The 21659-nt window shown below is 44.7% G+C and overlaps 4 protein-coding genes across 17 annotated transcripts in view; 3 read left to right on the top strand and 1 right to left on the bottom strand.

Moving 5' to 3' along the window:
- Positions 1-2497, top strand: part of LOC139373621 (lysophosphatidylcholine acyltransferase 1-like) — a 38930-nt gene extending 36433 nt beyond the window's left edge. The window contains exons 12-14 of the mRNA XM_071114339.1: positions 51-149; positions 320-461; positions 759-2497. Of these exons, the coding sequence (XP_070970440.1) occupies positions 51-149; positions 320-461; positions 759-934 (417 nt within the window). The 3' untranslated portion in view covers positions 935-2497. The remainder of the gene's footprint in view (positions 1-50; positions 150-319; positions 462-758) is intronic.
- Positions 2498-3114: 617 nt separating this feature from the next.
- On the top strand, positions 3115-15950 carry LOC139373619 (large proline-rich protein BAG6-like). Of its 3 annotated transcripts, none has more exons than XM_071114338.1 (24): positions 3115-3500; positions 3799-3888; positions 4050-4167; positions 5867-6078; positions 8261-8332; positions 8416-8538; positions 8636-8817; positions 8913-9033; positions 9765-9965; positions 10127-10349; positions 10588-10647; positions 10797-11065; positions 11168-11261; positions 11437-11723; positions 11935-12199; positions 12535-12704; positions 12894-12947; positions 13048-13150; positions 13300-13424; positions 13704-13892; positions 14088-14180; positions 14612-14716; positions 14966-15112; positions 15332-15950. In XM_071114338.1, the coding sequence occupies exons 2-24, from the start codon at positions 3808-3810 to the stop codon at positions 15428-15430; spliced, it is 3393 nt and encodes a 1130-aa protein (XP_070970439.1). In that variant the 5' UTR covers positions 3115-3500; positions 3799-3807; the 3' UTR covers positions 15431-15950. The 3 variants fall into 3 exon arrangements, with proteins under 3 accessions (XP_070970439.1, XP_070970438.1, XP_070970437.1); XM_071114337.1 differs by having other exon boundaries at positions 3188-3500; positions 3802-3888; positions 14088-14300; XM_071114336.1 differs by having other exon boundaries at positions 3285-3500; positions 14088-14300.
- Positions 15951-16391: 441 nt separating this feature from the next.
- Positions 16392-20939, bottom strand: LOC139373617 (uncharacterized). Of its 3 annotated transcripts, none has more exons than XM_071114333.1 (7): positions 20828-20939; positions 19581-19787; positions 18726-19451; positions 18549-18637; positions 18200-18400; positions 17965-18034; positions 16392-17821 (listed from the first exon to the last, which is right to left on the bottom strand). In XM_071114333.1, exons 2-7 carry the CDS (start codon positions 19671-19673, stop codon positions 17681-17683), a joined length of 1320 nt encoding a protein of 439 aa, XP_070970434.1. In that variant the 5' UTR covers positions 19674-19787; positions 20828-20939; the 3' UTR covers positions 16392-17680. The 3 variants fall into 3 exon arrangements, with proteins under 3 accessions (XP_070970434.1, XP_070970433.1, XP_070970435.1); XM_071114332.1 differs by having other exon boundaries at positions 20732-20925; XM_071114334.1 differs by having other exon boundaries at positions 20419-20912.
- Positions 20427-21659, top strand: part of LOC139373615 (ATP-binding cassette sub-family F member 1-like) — a 33907-nt gene continuing 32674 nt past the window's right edge. For 5 of the 10 annotated variants that reach the window (XM_071114327.1, XM_071114324.1, XM_071114322.1 and 2 more), the window contains exon 1: positions 21362-21601. In XM_071114327.1, coding sequence (XP_070970428.1) covers positions 21529-21601 — 73 coding nt within the window. In that variant the 5' untranslated portion in view covers positions 21362-21528. Of the gene's footprint in view, positions 20542-21337; positions 21602-21659 lie in introns of those variants that run through there. The other 5 variants (XM_071114326.1, XM_071114323.1, XM_071114330.1 and 2 more) reach the window with 4 other exon arrangements.

Genomic DNA, 21659 nt, shown 5'->3' with positions numbered 1-21659 from the left:
GTAGAAATAAATATCTTTCTCTCTCTTCTGCGCCCTCTTTCTTTCTGAAGCATGGAGATGGCCAAATAGATGTCAGGGAGTATGTGATAGCCCTGTCTGTGGTGTGTCAACCCTCTAAAGCCATGGACACCCTCAGGCTCGCCTTTGGAGTGAGTGAAAGACAATGAAGCATTATAACAGTTCCTATGAAACACTATAAGAGCCCTATGACTGCTATTACTAGATACTATAATAGCCCCATGCCTGTTACTATAAAGCGTTATAAAATAACTGTCTGCTCTAAAGCATTATAACTGTCCTATGTCCTGACCCCGGTCAGATGTACGAGGCGAAGGAGGACAGGGCGATCGTGGAAAAAGAGCTGGCGTCCATTTTGAGAACGGCGTTGGGAGTAGCAGAGGTCGACGTTACAGAGTTGTTCTCAGCAATCGACACACTTGACGCAGGGAAGATCACACATGGTGATATCACACACTAACACCCTTGCCTTTCTTGCGCTAAGACTTGCACTTGTCTTTCATCACCAGCACTGACTTTGCTGATAGTTGCTTATTTGAAGAAAATGTTTTACCAACTATGATTGTGATATGTGGTTGTGTCACCCAACTACTATAAGCTGAATGCACTGTAAGTCACACTCGGCGTTAAGGGCGTCTGCTAAATGACTAAAATGTAATGAAATCCAACTAACGGGATCACGGTCAACCCTGCCATTACAATCTCCCTCTCTGTTTGTCCCTCTCTATATCCATCTGTAGATGACTTCTGTCGGTTTGTGGTGCAGCACCCAGACTTTGCTCAGGAGTACCTTCTCTCCAGGGAAACCCCCTCTACCCCCCACACCGTCCCGCTGACCAACGGGTTCAGTGTGGACCATTACAACACAGAGGAGCCGACCTGCAGCCTCCCTGGACAGAAGAAGAAAGACAACTGAGAGACACTCAAATGGATCCATCTACTGCCTATGACAGAGAGAAAGGAGGGAGGAGGGATAGGAGGAGGACTGGACCTCTACCAAACAAATCTATATTCTACAGTTACTATATCTTCTCTGTCGTTGTGGCCTGTATGTTCTACCAGAGAGAAGGAGCGAGGGATAGTTTATTTCGGGATAAGGAGGGGTGGATAGAGAGGGAAGTAAGAAACTATCAGACGGATAGAGGAGATTGAGACTGTGAAAGGTAGAGATGGTGGTGGAGAAGGGTTGGGTATGTTGAAGGAGAGTAGAGGAGGATGAGGTAGGGATGGAGAGATGGATAGAGATAGTTGGTTAGTGAGAGGATATGAGGGAGGGTGGAGCCGATCCGTTCCTCCGGACACCATCTCACACCAATACTCCATCTTTGTTTTGTCTGCTAGTGTTTTCAAGGACTTCATGCTTTCTAACTTTCCAACATGAGTTACAGAAACTGGATACCTGAAGTCTTTAGAAACACTGGCTATTTATTGTAAAAAGGGTTTTGCTTTTTTCTTATGTATAGGTATTTATTTGTCTTTCATTTTTATCAAACTATCTATGTCTGTTATTATGACTACTGTGCACTCCAGTAAGATTTTAATTTTATTTTTAAGATTAGTTTTATCAGGTGATTTAAGCACCAAACTGAGCTCGGCTTAATCACTGCCTTTCATAACGAGATTGACTGACTGAGATGAAACGGGACAACATCCGGACTCAAACTATTCTTCAACTAAGCATCTCCCTGCCTCGTAGACCATAGCAACTCACAAGACATTAAACTGTTCAAATGGATGCATATGGGACCAAACTTCAACTTCTTTTTAAACCAGGGGCCTCTTACGCGTTCACATTGAGCTCCTTATTGCCTTTTTAAACCATAAAAAACATGTTATTTTAATGTTGTCTGAGCTTAAGTGAAGCATCTAACAGCGTAAGTATCTTTCTTTTCATAAGCATAAAGACTGGGGTCTTCAGATGAACATGTGTTTGTTTTCTCATTTCTTATTGGATGAACAGAGAACCAGAGTTTGGATCCATCTCAAATGGCACCCTATACTCCATATAGTGCACATTTGTCTCTGGTCAAAAGCAGTGCACTATATAGGGAATAGGGTGTATTTCGGACATAGCCTCAGTTAAAATATTCAGTTAAGATGTTTCCCTCATTTTTTTTTAGTTACCTCTCATATCACTCTGGAAGTAAGTTGCCCTTAGGCAAAGATCTAAGATCAGCTCACCTTGCTGAAATTCTAACATGAACCATTTAAGCATCGGCAATCATGAAACTGATCTGGGATCAGTTCTGACTTTATGATAAGCGATCAATCTATTACCTTTTTGTACTGGTTTTGTTTTGGGAATTCTCTGCAGTTTGGCTTTGAAGCGACACCTTTTGTATGTTGTACATTTGTGGTATATAAATCTTTGAATGTTTTTGAGTATTCATTTTGTAAGAAAGTGGATTGGAAATTTTGAATACCTATGCAGTGCTCCATGCCTTCAATGTTGAGAATTAAATCATGACATTTCCACAACTGCAGTGTTTTTTATTTCCACTAGTAGGAGCTCTACTCCTGAAATAGATATTCGGCTGATTTCTGATTTGATGGTGGCTATTCTACGCCTATGGATATTAGCCTATCTCCTCGCCAACTGCCTTATATCTGCACCAATAAGAGAACACATGAAAGGTGAAAGCAATGTCTGTGGAATTTGTGCTCAACGGTCTAGTTCTGAACGTTGTGTCATGAAGGTAATAGGTTAACATTGCGCCCATGGACACACACCATCTCGGCGTCAGCTAAAAATAGACCGGTTTAAACTCAAACTGATGAGGAAAGAGAGCGGGATGAATTAAAGGGAACACCACTCCAAATCTAATTCCCAAGGCCCAGAGAGTGAGCGCGTTAAGAGGGAGCGTGTACATTCAAGTACATTAGATACACTGATGTTAAAATGCAACTGTAAATTGATAATTTGTTCAATTTGTTTTCGAGTCTACAGTTAATGCTGTGTTCGCGCTCTCAATTCAAATGTCTTTATTGGCATGGGAAACATGCTTATGCACACAGACTCGTACCTAAACAAACAGGCATTTATAATGGACACCCCATTTTGTGCGTCATATGGGTCCTTGCACTAGATGGTGTCGCACTTTTTAGCAACCAATCAACGGAATATGAACTGTAAATATTTGAATAGACAAAGTAGATAATTGCTCATGTAACGCCATTTCAATTTCATCAACAGTGTATTTCCGTGCTATGACGTTGAACGAAGACAAAATCAATTATAATTGAGATTAACGGTTGAATCACATCCGGACGTAATTGGCAGTCCCATAGGGCGACGCTTAATTGGCCCAGCGTCGTCCGGGATAGGCCGTCATTGTAATTAAGAATTTGTTCTTATCTGATTTGCCTAGTTAAATAAAGGTTAAATAAAACATAAACGTCAGCTGGCTTCCTGATTTAAATACATGTAGATTAGGTAGCTGGCTAGCAAGCTAATAACAGCCTCGATTCAAGTGAGAATACAGGTATTGTACTCAACGATTTATTAACTACTAATCGAGAGGTGATGGGATAAACATCAGGGGTTTAATCATTAAACCGGTTCTGTTGCAAAACATTTTGCTACAGAAACCGTATACTCCAAACTGAAAACTCAAACGAAAGTTTCTATTGGACATATTCGGGTAACGTTAGGTCCCTCCTTTCCGTTTGCTTCAATTTGGTTCTTAAGCGGTTTCTGCAATGAATACACCCCAGTTGTCTTCATGGCTGGACATTTTAGGATAACGTACATTTTCTGACTGTATTTATCTGTGCTCTTAGCAGAGAAACATGGAGGAGTCAGCAAGCACCATAGAGGTTACAGTGAAGACCCTGGACTCCCGGAGCAGGAGCTACACTGTCCGGAGAGAGGTAGGCTGTGACTTCTGTTATAGCCTGAAATCCAACGGCGTATATCCGTTTGGATTCCAGGTAACTTCGTTGTAGTCTTTTATGCTGTACACTTATGAGTGGGACATGCATTTATTCAGCCCTGTACTAGTGATGCACTGAGCCTGTTATTTCTCCTTTAGTTGACATTGAAGAGGTTCAAAGAACACATATCTGCGTCAGTGGATATCCCAGTGGAAAAGCAGAGACTAATCTACCAGGGCAGAGTGCTGCAGGATGAGAGGACGCTGAATGACTACAGTGAGTAAAAAAGCCAGCAACTATTCTATTCAATGGAGACTGTAAGTAATATAAACTCAGCAAAAAAAGAAGCGTCCTCTCACTGTCAACTGCATTTTAATTTCAGCAAACTTAACGTGTAAATATTTTTGTATTAATTTGTATCAACAACTGAGACAAACTGAACCATTTCAACAGACATGTGACTAACAAATGGAACAATGTGTCCCTAAACAAAGGGAGGGGGGGGAGGGGGGGGCTCAAAATTAAGTCAGTATCTGGTGTGGCCACCAGCTGCATTAAGTACTGCAGTGCATCTTCTCATGGACTACACCAGATTTGCCAGTTCTTGCTGTGATATGCTACCCCACTCTCCCGCCAAGGCACCTGCAAGTTTCTGGATATTTCTGGGGGGTAATGGCTCTAGCCCTCACCCTCCGATTCAACAGGTCCCAGACGTGCTCAATGGGATTGAGATCCGGGCTCTTCACTGGCCATGGCAGAACACTGACATTCCTGTCTTGCAGGAAAGCACGCACAGAACATTCCTGTCAGGGTGAGCCTGCAGGAAGGGTACCACATGAGGGAGGAGGATGTCTTCACTGTAACGCACAGCATTGAGATTGCCTGCAATGACAACAAGCTCAGTCCGATGATGCTGTGACACACCACCCCAGACCATGACGGACCCTCCACCTCCAAATCGATCCCGCTCCAGAGTACAGGCCTCAGTGTAACACTCATTCCTTTGACGAGAAACGCGAATCTGACCATTACCCCTGGTGAGACAAAACCGTGACTCATCAGTGAAGAGCACTTTTTTGCCAGTCCTGTCTTGTCCAGCGACGGTGGGTTTGTGCCCATAGGTGGTGATGTTGCTGGTGAGGACCTGCCTTACAACAGGCCTACAAGCCCTCAGTCCAGCCTCTCTCAGCCTATTGTGGACAGTCTGAGCACTGATGGAGGGATTGTGTGTTCCTAGTGTAACTCAGGCAGTTGTTGCTGTCCTGTACCTGTCCCGCAGGTGTGATGTTCGGATGTACCAATCCTGTGCAGGTGTTACACGTGGTCTGCCACTGCGAGGACGATCAGCTGTCCGTCCTGTCTCCCTGTAGCGCTGTCTTAGGCGACTCTCGGTACAGACATTGAAATGTATTGCCCTGGCCACATCTGCAGTCCTCATGCCTCCTTGCAGCATGCCTAAGGCACATTCACGCAGATGAGCAGGGACCCTGGGCATCTTTCTTTTGGTGTTTTTCAGTCAGTAGGAAGGCCTCTTTAGTGTCCGTTTTCATAACTGTGACCTTAATTGCCGTCTGTAAGCTGTTAGTGTCTTAACGACCGTTCCACAGGTGCATGTTCATGAATTTATGGTTAATTGAACAAGCATGGGGAAATGGTTTTAAACCCTTAACTTCACAGATCTTCATTGAAATGTGGATATTTATGAATTGTTTTTGAAAGACGGGGTCCTGAAAAAGGGAAGGTTCTTTTTTTTTTTTTTTGCTGAGTGTACATGGTCTCTGCACTGTTTTAAAACAGTTGAGATTACTGAATCTCACAAACGTTGCCTTTAAAATCATTAATGGTATATTGGTGGTGTAAGTGAGAGCACCTTGTTCTAGTATCCTCTGACCTGCTGTTCTCCTCTCTCCTCCGCTCTCATTCTTTCCTGCACTCTTATCTGCTCCTTCTCACTCCCTTCACTCTTCCTTTTCAGATGTAGCTGATAAGGTGATCCACCTAGTGGAGCGTGCTCCTCCTCAGACCTCCCAATCTGCTGGCGGGCGAGGAAGAGTGTCATCAGGAGGAACAGAGGGAGGTGCCACCTCCTCCTCCCAGGGAGGCCCCCAGGACCGCAACGGGAACAGCTACGTCATGCTGGGAACCTTCAACCTGCCCGTCAACATCATGGACCCCCAGCAGATACAGGTGAGACAAGGTTGTGTGTTGGTGTGCACTGTGCAGCTGTTTCATAGAGTATTTATTAATAGGACCCTGAAAAGCTGGTTGCCATAAGACTGCTAAGTAGTTAGTCCGGGTAGCTATTGGTTAACTATTTCACTAACTGCATTGACCCTTTTTGCAATTACTCTTTTAACTAATCACATACACTGCTGATACTGTATCTATCCTGTTGCTTAGTCACTTTATCCCTACCTATATGTACATCACATACAGTGCCTTGCAAAAGTATTCATCCCCCCTTGGTATTTTTCCAATTTTGTTGCATTACAATATGTAATTTAAATGGATTTTAATTTAATGTAATGGACATGCACAAAATAGTTTCAATTGGTGAAATGGAAAAAGTAACTTGTTGATAAAAAATTATTTAAAAAAAAAACCCTGAAAGTGGTGTGTGCATATGTATTCACCCCCTTTGCTCTGAAGCCCCTAAACAAGATCTGGTGCAACCAATTACCTTCAGAAGTCACATAATTAGTTGAAGTCCACCAGTGTGCCATCTGTCACATGATCTGTGTGTGTGTATATATATATATATATATATATATCTCTGTTCTGAAAGGCCCCAGAGTCTGCAACACCACTAAGCAAGGGGCACCACCAAGCAAGTGGCATGGAGCTCTCCAAACAGGTCAGGGACAAAGTTGTGGAGAAGTACAGATCAGGGTTGGGATATAAACAAATATCCCACGGAGCACCATTAAATCCATGATTAAAACATGTAAATAATATGGCACCACAACAAACCTGTCAAGAGGGCCGCCCACCAAAAATCATGGACCAGGCAAGGAGGGCATTAATCAGAGAGGCAACAGAGACCAAAGATAACCCTGAAGGAGCTGCAAAGCTCCACTGCAGAGATATGAGTATTTGTCCGTAGGACCACTAAGCCATACTCCACAGAGCTGGGCTTTACAGAAGAGTGTCCAGAAAAAAGACATTGCTTAAAGAAAAAAATAAGCAAACATGTTTGGTGTTTGCCAAAAGTCGTGTGGGAGACTCCCCCAAACATATGGAAGAAAGTACTCAGATGAGACTAAAATTTTGCTTTTTGGCCACCAAGGAAAATGCTATTTCTGGCGCAAACGCAACACCATCACCCCGAGAACACCATCCCCACAGTTAAGCATGGTGGTGGCAGCATCATGCTGTGGTGATGTTTTCCATCGGCAGGGACTGGGAAACTGGTCAGAATTGAAGGAATGATGGATGGCACTAAATAAAGGGAAATTCTTCAGGGAAACCTGTTTCAGTCTTCTAGAGATTTGAGACTGGGACGGAAGTTCACCTTCCAGCAGGACAATGACCCTAAGCATACTGCTAAAGCAACACTCCGAGACATTTAAATGTCTTGGAATGGCCTAGTCAAAGTCCAGACCTCAATCCAATTGAGAATCTGGGGTCTGACTTAAATATTGCTGTACACCAGCAGAACCCATCCAACTTGAAAGAGCTGGAGCAGTTTTGCCTTGAATGGGCAAAAATCCCAGTGGCTAGATGTGCCAAGCTTAGAGAGACATGCTCCATGACACTTGCAGCTATAAATGCTGCAAAAGTTGTCTCTACAAAGTATTGACTTTTGGGGGGTGGATAGTTATGCACGCTCAAGCTTTCAGGTTTTTTTTTCTTTTTTTCCCACAAATATTTTGCATCTTCAAAGTGGTAGGCATGTTGTGTAAATCAAATGATACGAACCCTCCCCCAAAAATCTATTTTAATTCCAGGTTGGGCAACAAAATAGGAAAACATGCCAACGGGGTGAATACTTTCACAAGCCACTAACTATATCCGATTCCTTGTACCCCTGCATATCGACTTAGTACTGGTACCCAGTGTATATTGCTAAGTTATTCTTAGTCATTGTGTATTTATTCCTTGCTATTTTTCTATCATTTGTTTATTTTTACACTGCATTGTTGAGAGACCTGGTAGCATTTCTCAGTTAGTCTATACCTGTTTTATGAAGCATTTGACAAATACAATTTTAGATAATCTTTTTGTTTGCATAAATCTAATATCAAGCACCTAAAATTTCTTGAATCCAAAAGTTTTAAAGGGTACCTGATGTATTTCTAGAAATAGTTGAGTGTCTAGATGATTTGAATGTATCAAGTGTAGTAGTACTAATAACTGAATTCCTTGGCAGATGCAAGTGCAGCAGATGATGGCAGGAGTGGGAGAAGCAGGAAGGAATACCAGAGTCAGCACCAGCACTGGAGTAAGTATTTTTTACTATTTTTATTGTCATATAGATGACTAATATTACTATTAAGGTATGTTCATGATTCGTCTTGTTTCTAGCGCAATGGCTCAATAGATATGCATATCAACGTTGACCAATCAGTGCAGAGCGAGCCCAGGATGAGGCTGCAATTGGCTGAGAACTTGCTAAGAGAAACCCAATCTCTGCTCCACAGACTGGAGGTAGTTACAACTCGCATACTATGTTATGCTATTATTATGATATACTACACAAATCTATTTTCAGTGAGTTGACCTTTTTAGACATGTTTGTTTGCAGGGTCAGCCCAGTGACGTGCCATCTCGAGCCGAGCCGGAGACATCTCAGTCCACCTCTTCAGCTTCCTCTACAGCTGCCACTAAAGGAGCAGCACAGCCTATGGACACCTCCCCTCTTGCTCCACCACCTCCCCCTGCCACCTCCTCCACCCAGACAGAGGGACCACCCCACTCCGGGCCCAAGTAAGTGCTCAAAAGGAAAATCCAGTTCAAGTACAATCAAAACGCTCTCCTCTTCTGTGCCTCCTGAACACACAGCTGTCTCTCTCCCACCCCAGCCCAGCGGAGCTGGTGGAGGTTTTGTCAGAGGTGAGGAGGGTGGAGGAGAGGCTGGGTCCCTTCATAGAGAGAACTAACTCCATCCTGGGAGCTGCCACTTCAGCAGACTACATCAACAACGTAAACACTACAATTCCATTTCCCAGCAACTAGCTATTGCAACCTGTGTAACGTAACACATCACTTTTTGTTTTCTGCTTAGTGCCAAAAATAAATCTGCATAAATACTTCCATTCATTTTTTTTCAACTGGTACTGGGGGCCCTTCAGATGAGGCCTGTGGGCATCCTAGAGCATAACAACTGACATTTCATATTAGTGTGTAGCCCAAACTGTTTGGACACTACAGAAGTTGGTAGATCGGCTGTACTGACTTCCGACGAGTCCCAAGAAGCTTGTTTGCTGTAGAGCAAAACGGAGAGCGTCGCATTTCCAGAGTTTGTAGTCCAAACCGTTCTGATGCTACAGGTGATTTTGTGAGAAGACCCATTTTTGTGAAATCTTATGGTCTGACGAACACCACTCTAGCTCTTTCACTGCAGATGAGGAAGTGCAACACTGGCGGATGCAGTGGATTGAGATGCATCCAATGCCAATCTGATCTCTAGTTTATACTGACACATTTTTAAGGGGATGTTTGTATTATGCTAATTAGATTTCAGCGTGGGTGCAGACATCAACCTTAGGCGGTTAACTTTAATGGTGTCGATCAGAAGAGAAGTTGCATCATAAACTGCACCGCAGAGTATAGTGAGTATTTTTGAATAGGTCAGTCACAGTACTGTTTTGCATGAGGAAAATGGAGCCCTAAACAGATGTGAATCAATTACCACACTGTTCTTTTTTCGTCAGACCCAGGAGAGAGAGGAGGACCAGCACGTTCTCAACCTGGTTGGGGAGGCTCTCCGTCTCCTTGGCAACACCCTGGTTGCCCTTAGCGACCTGCGTTGTAACCTGGCCACTCCTCCCCCCCGTCACCTCCACGTGGTTCGGCCCATGTCCCACTACGGCTCCCCCGTCCTGCTGCAGGGTGGTATGCCCCACCACGTCCCGGTAGGTCACTGGAGTTTCTTTCACTTATACTCTCAGCAATTTTTGTATATCAGTATCGGGGCCTAATACTAACTAAACGTTGTACTTTTTACCAGCATTTAGCTGTTGGTCCGGTGCAAATTTCAGGCCGGTGCAAATTTACATTATTGACTTGTCTTCAGAGAAACCTGGGGACCACAGTGACTATGACATCCAATGGGAGGCAGGCAGCTGAGGGCCTAGCCCAACCTTCTCAGGCCCCTGGCCCACAAGAGAGCCAGGCCCTCCCTCCACAGCCCAACTCAGCCAATCAGCAGCCAGATCAGGGCCAGGGGGCTCCGCATGTGATCAGAATCACCCACCAGACCATGGAGCCTGTGGTAATGATGCAGATGAACCTGGATGGTGAGGGAGGGGACATTTTTATTTTCTCTTGCGCTTGGTGAGTTGTCATGCCCGAACTGTTTCTCATGCGCACCAAATTATCAATGCATTAGGTATTCAAACCGAGAGAGACAGTAGTCATTGTTGATCTCCTATAGGAAACCTTAAAGTTGTGTTAGCACAAGCCTGGAATGGCGCAATAGCTTGCATACCCAGTATGTATATTCAGAGTTGTAAGCTAATGTTGTCTCTCCATTAGATTCTGGCAGCAGCCCTCAGGTCCAAGGACAACAGATCCCTATTGGTACTGGACAGCCTGGTGAGTGCTCTTGACCCCTACATTATATTCACTATGGTATATACACCAGACAGCCTTAAATGACTCCTATACCGCAGTCTCTGAACCACCAGTCCCTGGGATGTTGCTGTTTAATCAAGTATTTATTTCTGTGCTCTCTCAATCTGAAGGTGCCACTCCGGTCCACATCCCAGACCTTCCTCCAGAGTTCATGCAGGCCATTGTCCACCAGATCTCTCAGCAGACCGTGCAACCAGGACCAGGTGTCCCCGGGACCACCTCCAGCTCTGAACCCTCTGCCCCTCACAGCCTTCTGCCCCCTGGGGCCAGGGTGGTGGTTACACACCCCTCCTCCTCCCCCCACATCCCCCAGCCTGTGGTCACCAACATAAACCTTGGGGCTTCAGTACCCTCTACTGGCGGACAACACAACCTACAGGTGAGGCAAGGAGATGCAGACATGGAGAAGTCTGTGGAAGGACTTTGGTCTGGGTGTGCAGCCCTGCTCTTACACGCTCATTCAACTGATCTCTTCTTCCAGGGCACACCTCTGGCTCACTCTCCCGTAAGTCAGATGATCAGTGGTCTGGTTGGACAGCTCCTGATGCCTGGACAACAGATGCCTGGACACCAGGGTGAGTGATTGGTTGATTATTGTATTGGGTGAATGATGGGTTTTATTTTGTAGTGTTTAGTGCCATCACTGATTTTGCATGGTATATTCAGATTCTTTCTACAGATTTGCCATGTTGGAAAATACACATTTCTGTTTTGTGAAAATTAACAGTGAATCACAAGTCTTTTTCCCAGTTCTTCCAGGTGACCAAACATCCACCAGCTCCTCTTTATCCACCTCCTCCAACCCAGTCCCTCCCCTGCCCTCTGGGGAGACCACCTCTGGCCAGACCACCACCCACACCACCTCTGTGGGCCAGCCATCGGCGGGGGTTGCCGAGGCCAACCTAGCCCAGTTCCTGGGCTCCCTTCTGGGTGGCGCAGGCGGGCCAGGAGCCCCTGGTTCTGGAGCTAACCCACAAATCACTGTGACCGTACCTGGAGTCCCAGGGTTCTTCCATGGCATGTCAGAATTCACCCAGGTGAGATTAAATGATTGAACCCTATTGGTACCTTCTTGAGAATTCTAATAATCCTTTTGACTGAAAAGTAACATAATCATGTAATTACGCTGTAAGTAGTCATAATTAGCAGAAGTTGAAGTAGTTGTAATTAGCTAATTATTAGGTGTAAGTAAACTCCAGACAACTAGATGACTGCAGTGTTACCCAGCAGTTCCTCTCCCATTTCTAGGCTAACCAACCCGTGTTCTCCCGACCCACAACCTCACCCGGCCAGGAGCCTCCCCCTGGCCAAGGCACCCCTGCCCCCCCTCAGGTGGCCCCTGGGGGTGTAGGGGACCCCTCCCTGAGCCCGGAGCTGTTTACAGGTATTGTCCAGGGGGTCCTCTCCACCATGATGGGGGCTCCGCAGGGGAACGGGGAGAGCATCGCTCAGTTCATCCAGAGACTGTCTCAGACCACCAACCTCTTCACACCTGGATCTGGGGACGCAGTCGGTGAGTCACTGACGAAAGGAAAAACCTTGTAACACTTAACTGTTGGTCTTTCACTCGTACACATACTGCTAGCACAGAAACGATTGTGGCTATTTCCATGGTTTTACTTGTAATGATTGGGATATGTGGTCGTCTTACCTACTTAAGTTGAATACTTTTATTGTAAGTGTCTCTGGTCAAAAGAGGCTGCCAAATGACTAGAATATACATGTAAGAAAGCTAAACATCTATCAATCTACACCTGACCTGATGGTGTGCCTTGTCACCTGTGATGTGATGGCCTATTTGGGGAAAGGGGAAATACGTTTTTTCTGAACTTGTTCTTTGACCTGCAGGGTTCTTCGGGGACCTGTTGTCTCTGGTGGGTCACAGTTTCTCCATGGTGGACATGGTGTTGTTACTCCACGGTAATGCCCAGCCAATCAGCCGGATCCAGCCCCAGCTCACTGACTTCTTCAACCAGCACTACCTGCAGGGTCCAGAGCCTACTGATGCCAATATCAACGTGAGTAACTCTGCTCTACTGCCACCTGCAGTTTTGTTGAGAATCATGGCATGAAGTTGCCATAGTCTTCTCTGCATTAGCAGAGAACTTTAATTAAGACCAACGTTTGTGCCATTTCACGTCAAAGGGTCTGTTCTTTATTTGATCAATCTGCTTGATGTTTAGAAACAAACTACCTTGTCTTTGCAGGCAGCATTTGAGGACCTCATCAATGGCCTGGAGGAGTACATAACAGAGAGCTTTGTAAGACTCACTCACTCTCAAATTGTCACAATAGGTTGATAATGCTGTAGTAATACTGTACCCTGGTGTCTCTCTCTCTCTCTCTCTCTCTCTCTCTCAGGCCACAGTGATAGTGAGAGAGGGAGTGGACATCATTCAAACCAACATCGCTTTCCTTAGACAGCAGTTCACCTGCATGGCCACGCATATCCTACGCTGCACAGGTAAAACACTCAAACCCCTTAGGTAAAACACAGCTTTGCTATACTACGTCCTACGCATTGTTACCAAACTGGTTCACCGGAATACTGACAATCTTCTAGTACCGAACAGCAACATGACTGTACATCTGTTTGTCTCTACCTCTCTGCAGACCACACGTTTGGCCACCGCCTGCTGCTGCTCTGCACCCAGGGTCTGTTTGAGTGTCTGGCTCTCAACCTTTACTGTCTCCGAGGGGAACAGGGAGCTCTCACCCAAGTCCTCAATCACCACATCGTTAGTGCACTCTATTATTTGATGGACTTTAGTGTTTCCCCCACCAGTCCTCAGGACCATAGCCGTTCCACATTCTCGGGTTTCACTACATTTACATTGTCATTTAGCAGACGCTCTTATCCAGAGCGACTTTCAGTAGCGAGTACTTTTTTCTTCTTACTGTACAAGCTAGTTGCTAAACTAGTCAATGAATCCCATTGTATCTGGTAGTTTAGGTTGTGGGTTGAGTCCTGTTTGGTGTGGATGGTATAGAGCTATATGTTTTCTCTATGTCCACAGAGGAGGATGTCAGCAGAGGTCAACCCCAGCCTGGTCAACTGGCTGACTAGTATAATGACCATGAGACTCCACGTCATCCTGGAGCATAACCCAGTCACTGAGGACCACATCCAGCACTATGTCATCCACACACGGAGAGCAGAGCCTGAGGCACAGGCTGGACAGCAGACAGACACACAGAACATGGAGGTGAGTGATTGTGTATGGAGGTACATAGGTTAGTCTAGCCAGGTGGTGTTATCTGAGGCTTATAAGGACACTGCATGCTTGGGCACACCTAGAAAAAGATCTGGTAATTCCATGACATCAGCAAGGAAGTTCACAGCTTTGAGGACATGTTAGTCTTCATACAGTACAGCTAACCTTCTCTCTCCATATCACTAGATGGCTGCAGGTCTGTCTCCGGCCCCAGCCACCACAGCAGGGGAAGCCATGGTTTCATCAGGGGACAGACAGGAAGTTGGAGCGTCCCCCGAGGTGACCACCCCCTCGCGGAAAGCATCATCGGGGGAGATCGGAAGAGCCGTTGCCATGGCGGCAGGAGGAAGGGAGGAGTCTGTAGGAGACGTGGAGCCCTGGGCAGCTGCAGTGCCCCCTGTAAGGGGCTATGCTTTACTGTTTAGGGCAGCGTTTCCCCAAACTCTGTTCTGGGGATCCCAAGGGTGGCTTTTTTTTTTTCTTCCCTAACACTACACAGCTGATTCAAATATACAACTCAACCTTTGGTTATTTGAATCAGCTTGGGAAACCTGGACCGAGTTTGGAAATGGCTGGTTTAGGGGTTAAGTGCCACAAAGTCAAGAGATGGCATTTAGGGTGCCTAGAATCCCACCAGATGTAGTATTTGAACGTGTGACTAAACAGTTACAGGCCCACCTCTTCAACCTGTGTTTGTTCATGTTCATCAGGAGTGGGTTCCTATCATCAGACATGACATGCTGTCTCAGAGGAAGATAACTCAGCCCTCTCTGTCTGACGCATACCACCATGGGATGCCTGCCAAGAGGAGGAAGGTGAGTGTGTGGGGGGGGGGGGCTTCATTACTGTCACTGTGCTTAAGACTGCTCATGGAACATTCTTGAAGCAAATGCCTGAACTTTCCTGGTTATTCTGACTGATCTCTAAAGCAAGTGAGCGCAACATCAAATACAAATTTGCATTTCTCATTTATTTAAGTTGCGGTAATACTTCTCGTTTAAAGTCCCATTTCATACCGACTGAACACCTCTGGTTAGTGTTGACCTGTTATCCCCCTCACCCAGACTCACCAGGGTGAGGGCCCTCAACTGTCCCTGTCTGTGGCAGTGAGCCGAGCTGCCCGGGCTACAGGAGCCATACCTGTCACTAGCCCAGATAGCCTCCAGGGGGAGCTAGAGGAGCCAGAGCTGCAGGATGCCTACCAAGAACAGGTAAACTATGGCCAGTGTTGCTTTCTAGAGGGTGCAACGTCATCCCTAAGCCAATCAAACATACATTTGTAAGGAAAAGTCAAAAGTTTATAAAGTAAATAAACTGAGCCCAAACCTCTTTCTGGTTCATGTTCACCCTGCTGTTTCAGAGTGAACGAGACTTGGAAGTGTGTCAACGTCAGACTAACAGGCCCTAACCTTGATTCGTGTTTGTCTCAGGTGAGGAGTGACATCAAAGAGAGAGTGAGGGGTGACCAAGACTTCAGCTCCCAGTGTTTCCCCAACACACACCGGGCCTTCTCGCTAGATGACTCTTAAATCATATTGGTCCTCAGGCTTGTCAACAACTCCATCTAGCCAATCAGTTTTTTTTTTTTTTCCCTGGATGACTTCTAATGTTATCACACCTGTCAATAACCACACCTAGCCAATCACTCACAACCATGTGGTGTATCCATGTCAGCTTGATTCGGGACATTTCTATCTTCAACATGTAACGTGCCCCAGACGCCATTCTGCAACATTCCCTGCAGGTCTCTCATATCCAATGAAGGACAAAGAGCTAAGATAACAGACATGACTTGCTAAGACCCTGCTTTCTCATTGGGCTGCCACGGAAAATGCCACTCACTGAAAACCGAGAAGAGCTTTAGCACACAGATGACAGACAGGTTGTATCTTCCCCATTTCAACAAACTCATTCCTAACTGGTTGTCATCTATGTCCAGTTGTCCTTATGAGGCTTTAATGTGTAAATGAGCACAAATTGTACATTGTATTAAGAATGTGATAATGCAACAGCTATTTCTTGTTAAGTTAATAAAGTAGCGGAACTTTCCATTGGCTTTTTGTTTTTTGTGTTTAGCTCAGTATCCCCACACTAGAGGTGAAATAAGCACTAGCCTGTTTAAACCAGACTGAACTGTGCTTATGTAAAACAATGGTGAGTGTAGTATTCAGTCTGGTGTAACCAGGCTATATGATTACCTATTTACTTTCAAAATAGGATGTTAGCGTTTTGGATGTTAAGGGTGATTGTCATGTCATCTAGCTGTTTTGTGAATACGGAGCTCAATGGTTGTTTAACCGTCATAACTGCCATAATCAGGACCATGACAAAGAGAAACCTTGTTAAATGGTTGATTAAAAAAATGACTGACCATTCGGATCTTTCTGAAATGCTTATCTTGCTGATATTTAAATAAGATTGAATTTGTCTGGCAGTGTTAAAGTGCTACTATTTGGTAGGATATAGGAATCAGTCAAGGACAGCAGTAGGTACACATCAGTGGTTTGTTTTATTCACAGACAGCCAGGTTTCACACCAGCTGTGGGTTAAATCCTAAAGTAGCAACACTGCACTAGGTAAGAACGATTGAATTAAATCGTATTTTTTTTCTGAAGTCATAACACCTTTACAAGTATCATTCAACAGGTTATGTATGCCCCCTTCAAGTAAATGTTAGAGTATTAATGGTAGTGCTAGAGCTAACATGTGGCATGCTGTCACCTAGTTTGAGAACACATGTTGAGTGAAGCATACTGTAACAATGATGGAGGAAGATTGAGTTGCATTGACATGTACAGATACTCTATTCTACAATTATTACTTTTCTATTTAACCATGCAACTGAAAGTAAACTGTCATTCCAATCAAGTGTTCAGGTGCCACTTGTTTTCCATCAGAAAATAGTGTCAGTACCGAACTGACAACTTCACATTTTTAGAAACCTGAATCCAGAGTCCTGTCATGCAACTGTGCTGAGGTCAGGTCCAACGCAGCTGCCTCGCCTGTCCCTCACAGCCAGTTAGCAATCAACACGGAAGGACCATTAGCATTTTAACCAGGGTAGGATGGGGTTGTTTGTGAAAGTTACGTCTCAATGAGATTGACATCGTGCATTCATATGGCATAAAGCAACCTATTCAATGACGGTACACTGATCATAGGGTCTGTTAGGCCAACTGGCTATATAGAATGTGGTCTTGCCTCAATACGGGGTTCCTTGGGCTGTGTGCCAACTGTTACATCAACGCGTTCACCAGTGAAAACTATTCAAAGGAAACCAGTGACAAATGTGTGCCCAGTTCCCAGGCACACAACAGAAATTGATTCATTAATGAAATCAGTCTAACTTAAATATTAATCCGGCATGAATTGTTTTTAAACGATGCTTTAAAAAAAAAGCAAAGGCTTCATGTAATGCAGTGAAAATAGGTTTGTCCAATAATATATGCCATTTAGCAGACTATGTAGTGTGAGCGTATAGGCCCAGAAGGTGGTTCAACATCACACAAGCGCTGTGCAATCGTTTGTGCGTTAACAAGGAACTGACTGAAGGTATCGACTTGACTTACTGGATAAACTGAAGTCCTGGATTGCATTTCAACTAAAGTAGTAGCTGCTATTCTATTGCTGTGTGAGTCCAGAGAGGGAACGGTTTTGGATAGTTATTTTCAGAGCAGGCATTGTACGGGTGAATAGGGAAACTTTTTTCTACACTGATTGCCTGTCTCCCCCTCTCCCCGTTACTTCTCATGGTACACACATGCTCGTTCCTCCATCTCTCAGTCTCGGCCTTGTCGGGAGGAGAGCATGGGGGGCATGAGGTTGAGGGCTGGCCGGTGCTCCTGGACCCCCAGGGACACGAGGGCTCCCGCTAACAGAGTGGTCACCCCGGGCAGAATTGGCGGCTGGGCTTTCATCACCTGGAGGAAGACGGAAAAACAATACTCAGCAAGTTTGAGGTGATCAGTTTAGGCAAGGCACAAAACCTGATGGTATTTCTTAGCTATTTGTAGGCATTTCTATTTCAGAGTCAGAGGAGACAGAAAACCACATGGCCACTGACTTTTTCCACTTTGTGACAATGTATGAGTCCATCATGGCCAAGGTAGAAGGTAGAGAACGCATCATATGACCTGTTGAAAGACAGTGTTTATTAGAGTATGAATGATCATAGAATTAACAGTGAAGAGGAACATTGACTAAAAGCACTATCCGTTCCACACAATACCAAATTAAATCAATACATTTCTGTCTGAACATTGTGTAAAGTTAAACAGATCCCAGTCAGGTTTCTGTACCTGTAGAGGTCAGTTTTGTCCTTGCGGTAGAATCTCAGCAGCAGAGAGAGAAAGGGCAGTCCTCTGACACTCCATCTGGCCTTGATGGTCCTGTCCTCTGGGTGCTTGGTCAGTTTCAGTACCTCTAACTGGGCCTCAGCATAGTAACAGAGACACAGCAGCCTCCACAGAGACAGGCTCAGCTGGTACAGAACTCTGCCCCTAGAGGATAGACAGTATAGCTGTATTATAATATAGACCTATAGGGGTTTATATGCATGTAGTTACATATGTATAAATATCAGGGTTCGGGTCAATTCCATTTCAGTTCGGGAAGGAAACTGCTAAGTAGACAGAAAGTAGCATTTACCTGGTCTTGGCATTTAGAATACAGTTGACGAACTCGATATCATTTGTGTACATGGTGTAGTCATGACTCTTCATAAAGAAACTAGGAAGCTGCAAATCAAACAAATGATCATTAATACTAATAACTAAATAGAAGTGTATGCCATCAAACAGCCATCCCCTAACAAACCCCTCTTACCTCAATTCTCAGCTTTTCATACATCAATGCCAGTTTCTCCTCGTCCTCCCTCTTTCTGTCGCTGTGACCCCCCTTGACTGTCTTTCTTTCTGCATAACTACTATACAGAGAGGTGTGGAGCAACAGTGAAATCTCCTTCTCTAGTCCAATCATATGGCCCGATTTGTTCCCATAACCAGGCAATGGCTCCATCCCAGGACAGTGGAAGCAGTAGAACCTAGATCCATTCATAAATGGAGCTGGACATCCTTCTGTCTCAAACAGGCTCCGGAATGATCCTCTCTCCCTCATTTCTGTTTCCTTCTCTCCCTCATTCATCATCGTCTTGGAACCTTCCGCCTGAACCTTAGTCGTCCCAACACTGATGTCATCCTCTTGGCTCCCGTCCACTGTGGTCAAGGGGAAGAGGAACTCCACGGGCCTACTGAGTCCTCCCGGAGCCAGGAGTTCACCTAGTTTAGTCTGCCCAAATAGAGGCACCTCCACCAGGGTGTGCTGGCCATCACACTCCCCAGGGCCAGGCTGCACCAGCACACACAGGCTTACTGTCTCTTCCCAGTCCTCGTCCAGGTCCGGGGGCCTCTGGCTGTGGGGTTGGCCCTGGCTGGCATGGTGTGACAGGGCCAGATGCTTGATGTTCTGGTACCTCAGACTGTTTGGGGGAACCAGGGCCCATGATGTGCTGCTGAGCGACTGGATCTGTCCACTCCACTGCACATCCATCGCCTGCAAATTCACATGGGACAAGTAAAGATTTTCAATAAGGTGCTCTTATATAGCCTGGTCCAGATCTGGATCCAGCTTTGCTCTTATTTAAATATTTAATGAATGTAGACCTGTCTGTCAAGACAATACCTGAACAAGACTCCAGCACTGTTGCCTTTGCCTTTTGCCATGGCTCCTCACACACCCCACCCACAAGGCGACACCCCCTCTACAAGCAGCCATTCACAAACAGGGGGTATGTGTAACTCCAATCACCAGGGGCATTATTCCACAGCAACCCCAAGGAAGGACCAGCTCTTTATCTTCTTGGTCCCCTCTCAATCCCAAATAAAAAATCTAGATAAAGAGAAAGGGTTAGGGTGGGCCGTTGAGGGTGAACAGTCATTGTTAGGCCATCTCAATGATATGTCCATATGGCCTGGTGCGGGCATGTGTAGGCTACTCAAGGAACAGTTGTGAGTTCATGTGTAGGATGCTAGGCTGTAAATCAAGACCTATATGACCTACACTACTGGTCAAAAGTTTTAGAACACCTAATATTCAACTTTTAACTGAATGAAGAAAACAACACAACAAACACTGTCTTGTGAGTGCTAGGAGCAACAGATTTGAAGCATGTCAGTCCTCATTTGACTCTACTTAAACTATTTTGGAGCGCGAAAAAGCTATGCCAGTAGCATATGACAGTTAGTGGCGTAAACAGCAAACAACAAGATCATAATTGCTACTTAGACGTCTTTCCCTTCCAATAAGGCACTGTCATTTGCTACATTTGAACTCGACAACCACCTATAACTAGAAGCGAATATCGTTTTGTTTCTTCTACAACTTTAGAACCGTGATTTGATACATATACCGTAAGCAGTCTTAGGTTACACAACCGATATTCACTAATGATTACAGAGTCAGAATACACCAAGCACAGTTCCTTCTCGTAGCTTCAATGATATACAATATTATGACGTACCATTCCCCATTGGAGACTTAAATAACATGAGATCCAGCTGATTTACAACCGTCGGGTGGTTTGAGTGACAGTCTTGTCGGCACGACCAGAAACAAAATGAACCATGCTTCAACTTTGAAGGTGGTATGTATGGAAATACATTAATTGATTTATGAATATTGGGACCCCTCAATCTAGTTAGAAAACGCAAGCTAACGTTAGCTCGCTACCTAGTTAGTTGACATGCGAGTAGTTAGATCACCATGGTTAACACACTCCCGTGATTAGCATACTGGGTTAGCTAACGTTAGCTATCTAACAGTAACATGCATACCTGCTGTGTCAGAAGCGAATTGGATCGAAACTGCGATTAGTCTGTTTAGCAATGACCAGATAGTAAGACAATAATCCTCAAAGTCAGGTGTTTTACTTTGATATCCCACGTAATGTTTCGAAATGGGAAGCTATCAAGCGTTACACAAATGTCATTCCATCTCCGGATGTCCTTGTCCAGCAACACGCGAGCGCAGGAACACCCACACGTCATACACCTGCGTAGCGCTGATTGGAGGAAAATGTGCCTTTCATTAGACTCAGAATGAATATATCGATATAAATCGTTATCAATAAATGTTATAAAACCATAGGCAATATTTTGTATATATATATATATATATATATATATATATATATATATATAATCGCAATACATCGAAATCTGCTGTACATTTGTTTTGTAGGTCTTTTTCTTGACTACATTTTTTATGAAACTTTCAAGCCATATAGTGAGAAAATATATAATTCTGTAAGACCTATCCTATGCGTGCAAAAAAATATTATTTCACTATTAAAAACGTTTGTTTGTGCTCGCAAGCGATTACATACAATTCTTAGACAAGCCTACCAGTGGCGCTGTGAAATATTGCTTTACTCGTTATTCACACGTCAAAGGGCGACTGAAACTCAGTGGTCCTGTCGCTACGTCAACGAATGGAAAAATCTCAAACCGCATGTGTTGTGATAAAACACTTGCTCTTCTCTGACAGCCACTCTTACCACCGGGTTCAAGTTATTTTTTTAAGATAAAGTCGTTGGTTTTCTGTTAATATCCGTATAAATAAATAGCAGAAAATGCCCAAGAAAGCGAAAGAAGACGCAGAATGGGAAGGAGAAGAGGGAGCAGTAGCACCATCAGCGGTGGCAGGTATCTAATTGCTGCCAGCAACTAAGCTAATGGTTACAACTGAGTCTTTTTCAGCCGT

The sequence above is a fragment of the Oncorhynchus clarkii genome, chromosome 18 (assembly GCF_045791955.1).
Source record: "Oncorhynchus clarkii lewisi isolate Uvic-CL-2024 chromosome 18, UVic_Ocla_1.0, whole genome shotgun sequence".
NCBI lineage: Eukaryota > Metazoa > Chordata > Actinopteri > Salmoniformes > Salmonidae > Oncorhynchus > Oncorhynchus clarkii.
The sequence above is the reverse complement of the archived record's forward strand: the minus strand, read 5'-3'. Positions and strand labels throughout refer to the sequence as shown.

What these genes read in the sequence shown, in the direction of transcription:
- LOC139373619 (XM_071114337.1), top strand. Translation starts at nt 3,808, where the DNA reads ATGGAGGAGTCAGCAAGCACCATAGAGGTTACAGTGAAGACCCTGGAC. An exon ending in GCATGTCAGAATTCACCCAG is followed by an intron (nt 11,724 to 11,934) that starts GTGAGATTAAAT and finishes TCCCATTTCTAG; the next exon opens with GCTAACCAACCCGTGTTCTC. An exon ending in AAGTCCTCAATCACCACATC is followed by an intron (nt 13,425 to 13,703) that starts GTTAGTGCACTC and finishes CTATGTCCACAG; the next exon opens with AGGAGGATGTCAGCAGAGGT.
- LOC139373617 (XM_071114333.1), bottom strand. Translation starts at nt 19,673, where the DNA reads ATGGCTGCTTGTAGAGGGGGTGTCGCCTTGTGGGTGGGGTGTGTGAGG. An exon ending in GACAAAACTGACCTCTACAG is followed by an intron (nt 18,035 to 18,199) that starts GTACAGAAACCT and finishes GTCTTTCAACAG; the next exon opens with GTCATATGATGCGTTCTCTA. An exon ending in ATTGTCACAAAGTGGAAAAA is followed by an intron (nt 17,822 to 17,964) that starts GTCAGTGGCCAT and finishes GTCTTCCTCCAG; the next exon opens with GTGATGAAAGCCCAGCCGCC.